Source organism: Ooceraea biroi, chromosome 8, assembly GCF_003672135.1.
Source record: "Ooceraea biroi isolate clonal line C1 chromosome 8, Obir_v5.4, whole genome shotgun sequence".
Lineage (NCBI taxonomy): Eukaryota > Metazoa > Arthropoda > Insecta > Hymenoptera > Formicidae > Ooceraea > Ooceraea biroi.
In genome coordinates, this window is record NC_039513.1 from 11,785,220 (window position 1) to 11,799,156 (window position 13,937).

At 43.5% G+C, this 13,937-nt stretch overlaps 2 protein-coding genes across 2 annotated transcripts; both read left to right on the forward strand.

The window, feature by feature from the left end:
- The first annotated feature begins 2,078 nt into the window (after positions 1 to 2,078).
- On the forward strand, positions 2,079 to 7,669 carry LOC105280755 (ionotropic receptor 25a). Its single transcript, XM_020032124.2, has 4 exons — positions 2,079 to 2,894; positions 3,019 to 3,557; positions 6,048 to 6,377; positions 6,538 to 7,669. The coding sequence occupies exons 1-4, from the start codon at positions 2,619 to 2,621 to the stop codon at positions 6,752 to 6,754; spliced, it is 1,362 nt and encodes a 453-aa protein (XP_019887683.2). The 5' UTR covers positions 2,079 to 2,618; the 3' UTR covers positions 6,755 to 7,669.
- A 464-nt stretch (positions 7,670 to 8,133) lies between these two features.
- Positions 8,134 to 13,936, forward strand: LOC105280757 (ionotropic receptor 25a). Its single transcript, XM_011341527.3, has 6 exons — positions 8,134 to 8,840; positions 9,362 to 9,708; positions 9,854 to 10,651; positions 11,903 to 12,741; positions 12,870 to 13,205; positions 13,264 to 13,936. The coding sequence occupies exons 1-6, from the start codon at positions 8,651 to 8,653 to the stop codon at positions 13,598 to 13,600; spliced, it is 2,847 nt and encodes a 948-aa protein (XP_011339829.2). The 5' UTR covers positions 8,134 to 8,650; the 3' UTR covers positions 13,601 to 13,936.
- Position 13,937: the final 1 nt, after the last annotated feature.

The following is a 13,937-nucleotide window of genomic DNA, read 5'->3' on the forward strand; positions in this document are numbered from 1 at the left end:
ACGCGATTCTCGCAAACGTCATCTGCGAAAGCAGCGTCGAGAAATTGGTTCGATCTCGTGCATTACGTTTCACTGGGTTACTCGGATACACATTACGATCTCTTTCTTTTCTTTCTCTCGGTCCCTCTCATTGCGTTTCCAAAGAAGACGCGCCGATGCAAATTTCGCTCCGCGGGCGTCGCCTGTTTCTTCGCCTTCGAGGATTCTATTACAGATAAATGCGCTCTTATCGATCGAATAATTGCTCCGGCAATTTTCTTTAATGGATTTCCGCTTATTCGTTAACGGAACAACCGAGTGCTTGGGACCAGGTGGGAATTATCGTGATTACTTTCTGAATGCGAAATGAAAGTGTGAGGCCACGTACAATACCACCCTCTGCCACACTAAGCTTGCGCTCTTATCTCTCGCGATTGCAATAATAAAAGTAATAATTCCGATTAAAGTGATTACACATTACGATTACAGATTTATCAGGTCAATTTGCGGGAAGTCGTGCAAAACTGTAGAAACGATTAAATCCAGTTTAATTTGAAATTAGTCACGTCTCAGCTGCGCCAAGTATAATGCATATCATAATTCGTGTTATAAGTCATGCTTGTAAGGTGCAATCAATGCCTCTAAGGCTCGCGTACGAGTGAACGAGAATTAAATCAATGCAAGCAGGCAGACAGGCAGGCAAAAAAGTGAGAGGAAGGAAAAACTCGTCTTATTAATTTGCGTTAACACAGCCGCGAGTAAAGAAAATTTATGTTAATGAGGTGTGCTATTATTCTTTTAATGTTCCACGGAGGTCGGGAGATTCTAAATTAGCGAGAATTGAGTCTAAGATCCCCCAACGTAATCCATTATAATTTACAGCTCACCGGCGAGCACGGAATTTAATTTTCTTTCATGAAGGGCGGATTTCGCGAGTCGTTGATTGTGAGATCTCTTGTGCAAGTCCGTTCGCCGACGTACGACGCACGATCGCGTTGAATTACCAGAGTGGCGAATATATAGCGTAATACATATAAGCTGCACGTGAGGTATTAATGCAATTAGCCCGCAATACCACACGCGGCGCTCAACGTTTCCAGTAAATCTCATTTTTAACTTACATGCTTTCATAACAGTTCGCAGCATATATGCAAATCTTATGGCCTGGAACGTGATTTTCCCGTATTTTTTCGTTGTCATGTTTTTAACATGCCGTTCATGCGAATACGCGCGTTTTCCCGTTTATAACGAGCCCTCGACTTGGGTGCGCGTTTCGAATTCGAAGTGGCAGCAAAAAATTGGAGGCAATATCAAGCCACGCTCCGGTGAAAATTTCAAATCATAATATTAAGCTACTTTAGAGTTTAATTAAACCACGCAGCAATTTAGCGTTTACTCGAGTGTCGCGATTCAAGTTTTATTCTGCTCTGACATGGCGAGATATTTAAATTAACTTTTCCAGGTAAGACGTCCCGCAGAATGAAAATCTCATTGTCAAACCCGAGAGTCTCTGACTATCCCAGAAAAAGTAGTGTAATTCCCATGCAAGCATCAAGAATTCTGCACTGACAGACGCGAATGTAACAACCGGCGTAATGTAACAGGCACGGTATTCCCGTAAACCGTGCCAAACGAAATTGCACGTTGCACAGGAAACGTGCGCGTGCTGGAAAATACTAGACGTACGTGCTCGCGGTCCAATTTCCGCGCGGAAATACGTAAAAACAGAAGTAGCTCGCGGTAATACCCCGTATCGACTATTGACGGGGAGGAAGGTACTTTGAAAAAAAAAGTAGAAAAGAAAGCGAAGAGGAGGAAAAGGGTAGATTGGTGGTAAGTAAGCACCGACCGCGCGCCATCCCCGAGGCAACCGGGGCGGAAACACAAGCGCGAGGGTTGTAAAGAGATCGCGTTTCGCGGGGATTCGCGGCCGCACGCCTTCGCCGGCGAGTTCTTATTTTCCGTATTTTCGCGCGGTATATTACGTGTGGGTGAGTATATCACTGTGACTGGGGAAAAAAATCGTGATAACAGACGGAAAAGACCGACGCACGTTTCACGCTTTTGATACACCCGCGCGAACTTTATAAGAGCTCCGACGGAGCATGGGGCGAAATTCATAGCCACCATCGCGGCGATGGTGAGACCTTCCGGCGCAACTGGGTCTTCATTCTTCGCATTTCGCACGATATATTACATTGTCGAGCACAGCGCGGGAAAATTTGTGATAGCAAACGAAAAACACGGGCGGGCACGTACGTTTTAGTTTCAGTACTTCGGAGCACAAGGCGAATTTTTGCTTTAGTGGCGCATTATACAGCAGCTAGCGCCCGTGAAATGATTTCAAGCTTGAAAAACGGAAGATAATTATGGGCCACTAATTTTGCATCGTTGTAAAATTTAATTTGTTTGCAAGCCGTCTCTCTTTCTCTTTCTCTGCTATAAACTTGTATTTTCAATACCGAGGTCGGATTACGTTATTACTCGCCTGTGAATTGACGCGTATCGCGTATCGCGGAGCTTTCTAATTGGAGATCAGTTAAAACCCGGATTAACCCGGATGGACCTTACAAAGTTGGTGCCGTAGTTGCAGCAGTCCGAGTGTTTCCAGCGCAATTAGCGGTGCGGAAACCCGCAAGATGAATGTCAGCACGAGACCGCGGTATCGTGTGGTAACGTCCATCTACCAGCCATTCGTCATGTACAACGATAGCAGCGGTACTTTCTACGGCTACTGCATCGATCTTCTGAACGCGATAGCGGAAATCTCGGGCTTCGACTATGACATACGGGAATCGAAAGACTTTGGCCATCTGACAAGATCGGGCGAGTGGACCGGTATGGTGAAGGACCTGATAACGGATGCGGCTGACATCAGCGCGGCACCCTTATGGATAACGCATTCTCGGCGGCAGGTACGTCATTTGCGTAAAATTGATGAACCGTGATGATTTTCTTTAGTGTAACAAATCTATTATCTAACACAATATTTGTCCAAAAGCAATTATTTTCAAGAAATATCTTTTGTTCTTTCAACAGGTAGTGGATTATACCGAGCCCTTCTACAAGGAAAACGGCATCGCGATCATGATGCGGAAGCCCAAGCAGGCCACCTTCTTCCTGTGGTTCCTCACGATCCTCGATTATCATGTCTGGCTGAACTTTGCTGCCGGCTTCCTCCTCACATCAATTTTGATCTATCTGTTCGAGCGTTGTTTACTCATCAGCTACAAAAATGCGCCTGAAAGGTACAGAGGCCAGTCAAATTCGCGTTACGCAAAGCTCAGGGAATGCTTCTGGTTCTGTTTGATGTCGTTCACGTCTGAGAGCTGCGGCGAGCTACCCAAGAATCTAGCCGGCAAATTGGCGGCCGTTGTCTGGTGGCTCTTCGTGTTCGTCATTGTGGCGGTGTATAACGCGAATCTCACTGTCTACCGGACCTTGTATCGATTGGAGCGTCACATCGAAACGATAGACGACCTCAGGAGGCAAAATCAGGTGGAGTACTCGACCGTCTACAATTCGTCAGCCCACAGGTACTTCAAGAATCTGCGAGACAGCGAGAAGATTCTGTCGAAGTGAGTGAAACTTTTCCTTCCTTTTCGATCTTCCTTCTCGATCAGGCTAATCTCGGTATGAAATCTGCAATAATGGTATAATCGATAATAAAATACGCGAATGATTTGTGATATCACGAGGTAATAAGGGTGTAGGCTTGGCGCGGGATAATGGTCTGGGAAGCAACGTCGTATGTCGTTCCTAAAGATGCGAAAATACAGCTGAAAGTTCGGGTAGAGATAATGAGTTTTTTATAACTCGCGGGAGAATCGATATGCCGCGACAGGAGAGAGATAATGTATTTGCACGATGAAGCTTTGCAAGCTGAGCCGAACCGAGCCGATACCTTCAGCAAATGTGGAGAAAATCCTCCAACGAAGAATTATTAGGCAGCCCTGATAACGGATGACAATGGCGATTGTGAGAACTTACAATATCCAGGGCGGTATTACTGTTATTACTGTTTCTTTTGATACACCCGCGTTGTGAACGGTAAATACGCTATAAGGCCGTACATATGGCCTTTGTCTTTTTTTTTTGGTACAAGAATAAATTGAAGATGATCGCGTACCTTGTGATATAAACTTTAATAATTCCAATTATTGAACGTGATGTGATAATAACCGATTTATCAAAATAATATAGAAATTTGTGCATAGTCGCTCAAGTAGCAAGTTCGCGATAGGTAAATTATATTACCTACTTTGAAACGTAATATGTGTTTCGCTCGAAGCAATTATTATTCAATAGAAAACTGTATATAGATATATTAGATATATATTGGGTTGGCCAAAAAGTAATTGCATTTTTTTCTAATATAGATGGACATACATGTCTTGAAATGTAACTAACTTCATTCTAAACCGCAAATTCATTATGTAGGTTAACAACTCACAGTTCAAGCTTGTTTTACAAAAAGAAAGTACACGATTTCGTTAACAATTGTTTCTTTGCCGTCGATTTCAAAATGGAAAATCAAAAAGAACATTTTCGTCATATTTTCTTTTATTACTTCCGAAAAGGGAAAAACGCTGTGCAAGCTCATAAAAAGTTATGTCATGTATATGGCGAAGATGCTTTAAAACTGCGGCAGTGTCAAAATTGGTTTACTAAATTTCGATCTCGAGATTTTAATGTGAAAGATGCACCACGCTCAGGAAGGCCAATCGAAATTGATGATGACAAAATAAAGGCACTGATCGATTCCAATCGGCGTTTAACGACACGAGAGATTGCTGAAAATCTTAACATATCGAAATCAAGTGTTGAAAACCATTTAAAACGACTTGGATACATTAGTAAGCTCGATATTTGGGTACCACATGAGCTCAAAGAAATTCATCTCACTAAGCGTATTGACATCTGCGATTCTCTTTTGAAACGTGAGGAAAATGATCGATTTTTGAAACGCATGATAACAGGCGACGAAAAATGGATCGTCTACAACAACGTCAAACGAAAAAGATGGTGGAGCAAGCGTGATGAACCTGCTGAAAGCACTTGAAAAGCAGATATTCACCAAAGAAAGATTATGCTGTCAGTCTGGTGGGACTTTAAAGGTATTGTATATTTTGAGCTGCTTGCAAGGAATCAAACCATTAATTCAGACGTATACTGTCGTCAACTGGATTGCCATCAAACAGAAACGTCGAGAATTGGTGAATCGCAAAGGTGTTGTGTTTCACCATGATAACGCTAGACCACATACAAGTTTGGTCACTCGTGAAAAATTGTTGCAGCTTGGATGGGATGTGTTACCACATCCACCATATTCGCCAGACCTGGCACCATCAGATTACCATTTGTTTCGTTCTTTGCAAAACGCCTTGAATGGTAAAACCTTTACTGCTGATGAGGATATCAAATCGTTCTTGGAATTGTTTTTTGCTGAAAAAGATAAGAACTTTTTTGAGCGCGGAATCTTGAAGTTGCCTGAAAAATGGCAAAAGATAATCAAACAAAATAGACAATATATTGTTTAATAAAGTTTTTGTTTCCCATGAAAAATTCGCCTTTTATTTATATAAAAAAAAACGCAATTACTTTTTGGCCAACCCAATACATATAGATATAATAGATTTTGAATCCTGTATAATACGGATGAATTGCTTAAATTAATAATACTAATAATATTAATTAAATAATTCAAACACATTTAATTAACTATCTCGTACTCGAAAATTACAATTTCGTACTGACGCGTCGACGTACTGACATTTGAAATTTAGCGTAAGACTTGCTTCGATTCATTAATATTAATACAATACGTATTAGCCATTCCGTCATTTGAAAGGCAATTACCTAGCACATATGCATCTTTCGTGCGCGGGAGCGATTATATAGCTTCACGTAGTTTATAAATAATGGAAGCAATTGACGCAAAAAGTAAGCGGTTCTTAAGGAGGCGATACGAAACGACGCATCTCAAGCGTGAAAGAAGCAAGTCCGATCACGAGGCACGCTTTCCAACAAATCGAATCGCCTCAGTAAGTCGTGAAAATATTTCGCAGTCTATGGAAACAACTGAATTTGGACGACAGCATGTCGGATTACGAGAAGAGCAAGCTGTCTGTATGGGAGTATCCGGTCGAGGAGAAGTACACGAAGATATACGAGGCGATGAAGAAAACTGGCTTCTTCGCTAACATACAGGAAGCCGTCGACAGCGTGCGGAAAGTGAATCGCACTCGAGAATTTGCTTATGTAGGGGAAGCGATGCTAATCCGTTATCTCGTATTAACAAATTGCGACTTGAAGCAAGTGGGTCGTGAATTTGGCGAGATGCCGTTCGCGTTTGCCGTTAAGAAGGGATCGCCGCTGAAAAGCAAGCTTGACGACGCGTACGTGTCTCTAATTACGTTTTTATAATTTTACAATGTTATTTAAAATATTATTATGAGTGCAAAGTACCGCTCTGTTGACGAGTACACAGAATTAATTAACGAAATTTTTTAATAGCGTAATAAACGTATGATGTAATTCTCTATGTTTTGTATGCAGAATTGCGCAAGCCATGGTTCAAGGAATATCTTCGAAATTGGAAAACAAGTGGTGGGACGAGAACCCAGCGAAAGCGCACTGTTCAAACAGTAACGAAATTGACTCTGGATTTACGTTTCGTGATATGGCGGCAATATTTTTACTCATTCCCATTGGCATTTTTCTCACGAGTGTTATATTGTGCCTACAATATTACCGGTTTCATCGTACAAAATAGAGACGCAGTATGAAAAAATCGATGGCTGTTTGTGAAAGCGGCAGGGATAAAAGTGCCACGAAAAATAACGGCTTTTCGTGAGTGAACAATATCAAAGCCGAAAATTTAGTGTGCAACAGTAGCGGGGGAGGATATTTTCTCTTTAACGCGTTTCACGAGGAAAAATTATTTTTATCGCACCTTTGAAAATTTCGGGTTCGAGAAAAAGAGAGAATTAATTTGCAGCTTTGAATTTGTAAATGGAAATGTAAAGTGTAATTGCTTTTGTAATATCTATCTGTTATGTAAAATTTCTGGCATTAACGCGGAAATATTATTGACTAAGCTAGAGAGAGAGAGAGTAATATATTATCCGGCAGCACCGCCATAAGCGGTATCTGCATATATCTGATGCCTTGAACACGGCACAAATGGAGCTGGATATCATTACAAGGCTTCGAGTTGATTGTGCTTAAATTACACATTTCGAGATTCTTAATCCTGTTCGCTCGCACCGCCGCAGTGTGCATGTATGTCAAGGACGTAGTTTAGTTGCTATCACAGAGTTATGAATTACTAGACCAGGGAATGTAGCTTTCCACCATTTTCATAACCGATTTACGTTCATAAGAACCGCTGGTGATTGTACCGATGATGCGAGTTTGCGTGTGATACCGTCTAAAAATAGCACTCAATAGTAACGAGGTACCTCTACAACGATCGAGTGGTCATTAAAATGCGCACATGCAATCCGAGTTTTTAATACATGTAAATGCAGTATTTGAACAAAATGCACTGTAACGGATTATAAATCACAGTCACGGGGAAGATTCATCCCGCTGATCCTCGTACGAGCGCACGTGTCAGCGGAAGTGGAATACAGTGTGTCGCGTAATACTCGTCCTGTCCTAAGCAAATAAAAACTGTTATCTCTGCTTCCTGGACGGTATTTCTTCGTTTCAGAATCCTGTCCGAGACGTGTCCACGTAAAAGCGGTCGATTACGACCGCCTTAAAATAACAGTTACAATTTACTTAATTCGTATTACAGTAATCAATTATTTTGGGTTTCTCTTGCTTGCTTACGAAGGAGATAATTTTTAAAAAATTTATAAATGTACAATATTACATAAAAATTACATTTCTTACAACTTTATACAATTTTTTTAGAAACGAGAGTAGCGCGTGACTCGCACGTAATCACGACGAAATCAACTCGCGTGTAGCTTTATCGGTGAAACGTATGACGATACACGTAAACGCCGGGCACGTCGAATTTTCTCAAAAGGAACGCGTGTGATGACACGCGTGTCGGACACACGTGCTGAAACGATTGATTAGGGTCATCCCCGCGGCAACCGATGGGCAAACACAAATAAAACGGAGAGCACCCTGGAGCGAGACGCCTGAGAGTCGCCAGTAGGCCAGCTGACCGGTCCGCGCAATATCCGCTTTGAGTTTTCGGATGTGTACGGTGGTTCCGGGGAAAATCGTCCCGGGAGAAAGCATCCTGATGATGCCATAACGAGTTCTCGTCGCTCACGTGTTCCCTTTGAATCGCAATTAAACCGCAAAGGCCGCACTGGCGTTGCCAGTTTCTTTTTACAGCGAGTATCGGTAATAATCCGAGATACCGGACTTCGGAATAACGTTGTTAGCTCGTTGCGAACGCAAGTTAATCGCGTCAGGTGCTCAGGGAGTACCGACAAGTTTCCCTAAAGGGATAGGAACTCCCGCGCTGCCGAACTGCTCCCGATGCGCCCACCGTCATCCCTCGCGAGGGGAAATGTAGAAACACTGATAACTGATATCACAAGGTCCTCGGAGTTTCCACGGAGAGTCCACGGAAAGTATTTCTCGTAAATCGAGTTGGTTTCCTCCGCCATTTCGCCGGGGTCGTCCAGTCCCGTCGCGGTTGATGATCCGCAGCTTCCGGTCGCAAGAGGGAAGACTCGAGCGAGGGATCATGGGGTATGAGCATCGCGTCATGAAGATCTGTATTTTATACATGCTGTCGGTCATTTTTGCGGTCTACGCAGCGGAAGACGTCGAGATGTCGAGCGGAGGCGATGAACGGAGACCGGCAAAGTCGAGACCGGTAAACCTATGTAGGTTTCCTTTGTAGGGGTGTTATGGGGAAATTTTGAGTCGTAGCGCGATGTGACGATGCTTTATAATTAATGTATTGTATATTATTGTATAACACATCATCGCGTTACCGTCACGTAATCATTATTGTATAGTATTGCTCACGATGCTGTTATACTTATCGTTACATTTATCATTACGCAAAGGGAAGATTCTCGTGTCCGTGCAACGATACGACAAGCTGGAAGCTCTCTAGCTTAGTCACTACTATTTCGGTAAAATTTCACATCTTTTCTTCACGGACAAGTTCCACTTGTAAAAGAAAGGCAGCTTTTCAAGCTATTCCATTAAGCTTTTTCGCGAGAACCGATGCGCGATAACCGTCTTTGTCTTATATAAGAGCAGTCGTAGCCTTTCATTAACAGGCTATTTAAGTGGAACAGCCTGAGCGCGCTACGACTCAATATTAATCGTCTGACTTTACTTTACCTTCTTTCTTCTTGCATGCCACGTTCCGACGTGGCGCTTTTTCCTCAATTAGTTACAATTACTGGCATGAGGAACACGGTGGCCAACGAGAGCATGACCGTCGCCTTGAAGGCTCTGCGGGAGAAATATCCGGGTCACCTAGGCAGCGTGTGGTCCGTGCAGATCAACGAGACCGACATCAGTGAGAGCCTCGAGTCCATATGCAATGCATGGAGCTCGGCCACCGCCAATGGCGCTACCACCGTCCCGGATCTGATCTTGGACCTGACGATGACCGGTGTTTCCAGCTCGTTCACCGCGGCGATGGGAGTCCCGACCTTGTCTGCCACGTACGGCCAGGAGGGCGACATTCGGGACTGGAGAGACTTGGACCTCGATCAAAAGGACTATTTGATCCAGGTACGCAGTGCGGTCAACTGTGCGCAAAAGTAATTTGTTCAAGGATCACGTTATGGTTTGGTATGACAAAGTTAACAAAAGATTCGACAATCGGTTTGATTTACGAACATCATTTGCTAATCGCTTGAGGTCTTCTTCACTTCAGATAATGCCACCAGCAGATCTGATGCCCGAGGTAATCCGGCAGCTGGCGATCCAGCTGAACATCACCAACGCCGGCATCCTCTTCGACAAGCACTTCATCATGAATCACAAGTACAAGAGCCTGCTGCTGAACGTGCCGACCAGACACGTCATCAATGACCTGCAGGCCTCGCCGGACGCAATAAAAATGCAGTTATCTCGGTTGCGAGATCTAGATGTGGTAAATTACTTTCTACTGGGCGATGGAAGCTCCATCGACAGGATCCTGAACATCGGAAACTCGTTGGGCTTCACCGGGCGGAAGTACGGTTGGTTCATTCTGACCTTGGAAGACACGGTATGGCCGAGTTGCGCGTGCGAGAACATCACCATCTTGTTCCTGAGGCCGCAACCACCGACCACGTCAAGCAATCAGAGTCAAGCGGAGTCCACCTTGAAGACAATGCTACCAAAACCACTGCTCTCGTCCGGCTTTTACTACGATTTGACCTTGCTGGGCGTCAACGCGATGAAATCAGCCCTGGACAACGGCGACTGGCCCTTGGAACCCACTCACATCAATTGCGATACGTATAACGGCACGAACATACCGACGAGAGGCTTCGACTTCTTCACTAAACTGATGGAGACCTCGCAGACCATGACACCGACGTACGCGGGCTTCAGTTGGGGGAAGAAGAACGGTGAACATGGCGCAAATTTTAAGATGATCATGTACATGGTGAACATCGAGCATGAGAAGATCTTGTCACGGGTGGAGAACGGGTACTGGCAGGCAGGCATCGAGACGCCCATGCAGGCAAGTACAAGTTCCTGCAAGCACAGATTTTATGGAAATGTCGAAACGCGCTGCTTTGATAGAGAATATCAAATTAAATTACTCTCCAATTATATAATACTAGCTGGCGCTTGTTCCTCGCGCGCTTCGCGCGCTCGGTATATTTGGAAAATATAAAACATAAAGAACGTATTGTTTTACGACGCGCACATTTTTAGAAGTTACAAGACGATTGCACATAGCCTATGTTACTTAGGAAGATCTAAGCTATTCACCAGTGAAAGATTTTTTCAAATCGGTTTAGTAGTTTCTGAGATTATCCCGAACAATGGAACAAACTTTATCTCTTTATTATATTAGTATGATAGTATGATGTAACTAAATTATTCTCTAATTATTATTTTACCGAAATCAGAGATTCGCTGGCACGAATTACTCAGACTTGAATGCACGACGTAGAGAGATTAGAGTTATAAAATTCAGATAATATTTTTCTGCGAGAAGTCTTCAACGTTGCAACAACCCTTTCGATTTTTCATTCTCCAATTCTCATGTGTTATGTCCAAGGATTATTGATCACGCCTGACCGCCGTGGCTGACCGAGCAGCATTTACGCGATCGATCGCTCATATTTTTCTGTTTATATTGTATACCACGGGATAGGTTCTGTAATTCATAAAGATAAATTGATTACGTATAAAAATTGCACAGCTGCATGCAAAATGTCGTCGGAATGCGTTTTATGAAATATCCATTTGTTCGGACAGAATGTCGGGACCGTATTACACAATAACGTAATAAAGAAAGCTCATAAATAATAATGAGTGCTGAAAGTCAAGATTACTTTTAAAGCAATATTTCCATAGTTATATGTCCTTCTCAAAGAGTGTGCACTAACACACGCAAACGCAATAATACAAGATACTCATTAAGAGGCACGTAAGCGTGTTGAGAAAAGAAAATTCTTTTCGATCTAATCTTTTGTCGTTCCATTGGAATATCTCATCATATATCTGTCTGATTACTCTCCTTAATGACGCCGGCTTATCTGTCCTGAAAAAAAGTTCAAGGTAGCAAATGGACGTATGCACGCACTTCTGTTTGTTCGCGACGGCGTCACGAAAGCGCTCGCTTTTCCATTTTAGTCCAGCTCGCTCCGCATTGCTTCCCACATCGGAGTCGACTTGATATGACCTGCACGTTATCGTCGCGATTATCCGCGAGAGAATAATCTGTGATAGAACGAGATATATTCAATATATTTCTGCGTAGATCACCAGTCAAGGAATGATGAACAACACCGCGGTAACGAGCTACAGGGTGGTCACCGTGCAACATCCGCCGTTCATGATGTACAACAATGAGACCAATAAGTGGTTCGGCTTCTGCATCGACTTGCTAGATGAGATTCGCCAGTCTGTGCCCTTTGAGTATGAGATACGCGAGGTGGAGGACCAGCAGTACGGATCACTGAACGAAAACGGCAGTTGGAACGGCATGATCAAGGAGCTGATAGACAAACGCGCCGACATTGCCCTGAGCTCACTTTGGGTGATGGCAGAACGCGAGAAGGTCGTGGACTTCACGGTGCCCTATTACGATCTGGTTGGCCTGACGATCATGATGCAAAAGTCGAAGACGTCGACGTCGCTCTTCAAGTTCCTCACCGTGCTGGAGAGCGAGGTCTGGCTGTGCATCCTGGCGGCCTACTTCTTCACCAGCTTCCTCATGTGGTTCTTCGATCGCTGGTCGCCGTACAGTTACCAGAATAACCGCGAGAAGTACACGGAGGACGATGAGAAGAGGGAGTTCAACCTGCGCGAGTGCTTCTGGTTCTGCATGACCTCGCTGACGCCGCAGGGTGGCGGCGAGGCGCCGAAGAACCTGTCGGGGCGGCTGGTAGCGGCCACATGGTGGCTGTTCGGCTTCATCATCATCGCATCTTACACGGCGAACCTGGCAGCCTTCCTCACAGTGTCCAGGCTGGAAGTCACCATCGACACCTTGGAGGATCTGAGCAAGCAGTACAAAATACAGTACGCGCCGGTGCTCAAGTCGCCGGCGTACATCTACTTTCAGAGAATGGCGAACATCGAGGCGCGTTTCTACGAGTAAGCGATTATTATATCGCAATGGTTTATATATTTTTTATTATTCTTGCTTGCACATTCAATATATCAAACTATAGTTTTACTATTTGCAACTCTTATAAGCATTGTATCTTTTAAATTAATCGTAGGATTTGGAAGGATATGAGCCTGAACGACAGTTTGTCGGACGTAGAAAGAGCGAAGCTGGCCGTCTGGGATTATCCCGTCAGCGACAAGTATACGAAAATGTTTCAAGCCATGAAAGAGGCTGGCTTTCCAAGCAGTATCGACGAAGCGCTAAGGCGAATCCGAAGCGAAGGTCCATACGCGAATAATCAATTCGCTTACATCGGTGACGCCTCGACCATCAAATACCTCGTCATGACGAACTGCGATCTGATCTCAGTCGGAGAGGAGTTCTCCAGGAAACCGTACGCCATCGCTGTCCAGCAAGGATCGCCGCTGAAGGATCAATTTAATAACGCGTACGTATAATTACGGAAATGCTTTCTTCCGAGTGATCTCACAAATGATCTTTCGCAGGATCCTCATACTGTTGAATAAGAGGAAGCTGGAAAAGTTGAAGGACACGTGGTGGAAGCACAATCCCATTAAGAAGAAATGCGACACGGAGAACGACCAGAACGACGGCATCAGCATTTACAACATCGGCGGTGTGTTCCTCGTGATTCTCGTAGGCATCGTGTTCGCTTGCTTAACGTTAGCCCTCGAATATTGGTATTACCGGCATCATGCAAGAGTTAACGACTTACAACAAGCTACGCCGCCCAAAACGAAGACAGTTAAACCGATAAGATTCGATTTACATCCTGCTCCCACCCATGGATTTCAATCGTCGCAATTTAGATCGAGATTTTAAGTTCTGAAATTTTAGAAGTGAACACACATATCTGAGGTGATTTTTTTAAGGTGATTTCCCCAGTAGGCTAATTCTGCAGAAGACAATTTTCGATTATACTTTTATTATTAAAATGTAATTTTTATTTTATATTTTATTAATAAAATATTATATACTAATGCGAGAGGGTAAAACAGCACAAAATAATATTTTGATAAATTTATTTGAATATTTTTAGCGTTTATTCTGCGTATGTATCTGTAGTTTGAAATGGACTTGCATTTCTTTTTGGTAGAGAAAAGGTTGGTAAAAATGTATAATGTGAAAAGTGCATATACATGTATACATATATATGTAT

Coding starts and splice junctions, on each gene's coding strand:
- LOC105280755 (XM_020032124.2), top strand. CDS start 2,619: ATGAATGTCAGCACGAGACCGCGGTATCGTGTGGTAACGTCCATCTAC. Junction 2,895..3,018: donor TAACGCATTCTCGGCGGCAG/GTACGTCATTTG, acceptor TTCTTTCAACAG/GTAGTGGATTATACCGAGCC. Junction 3,558..6,047: donor AGCGAGAAGATTCTGTCGAA/GTGAGTGAAACT, acceptor AATATTTCGCAG/TCTATGGAAACAACTGAATT.
- LOC105280757 (XM_011341527.3), top strand. CDS start 8,651: ATGATCCGCAGCTTCCGGTCGCAAGAGGGAAGACTCGAGCGAGGGATC. Junction 8,841..9,361: donor GTCGAGACCGGTAAACCTAT/GTAGGTTTCCTT, acceptor TTCCTCAATTAG/TTACAATTACTGGCATGAGG. Junction 9,709..9,853: donor AAAAGGACTATTTGATCCAG/GTACGCAGTGCG, acceptor TCTTCACTTCAG/ATAATGCCACCAGCAGATCT.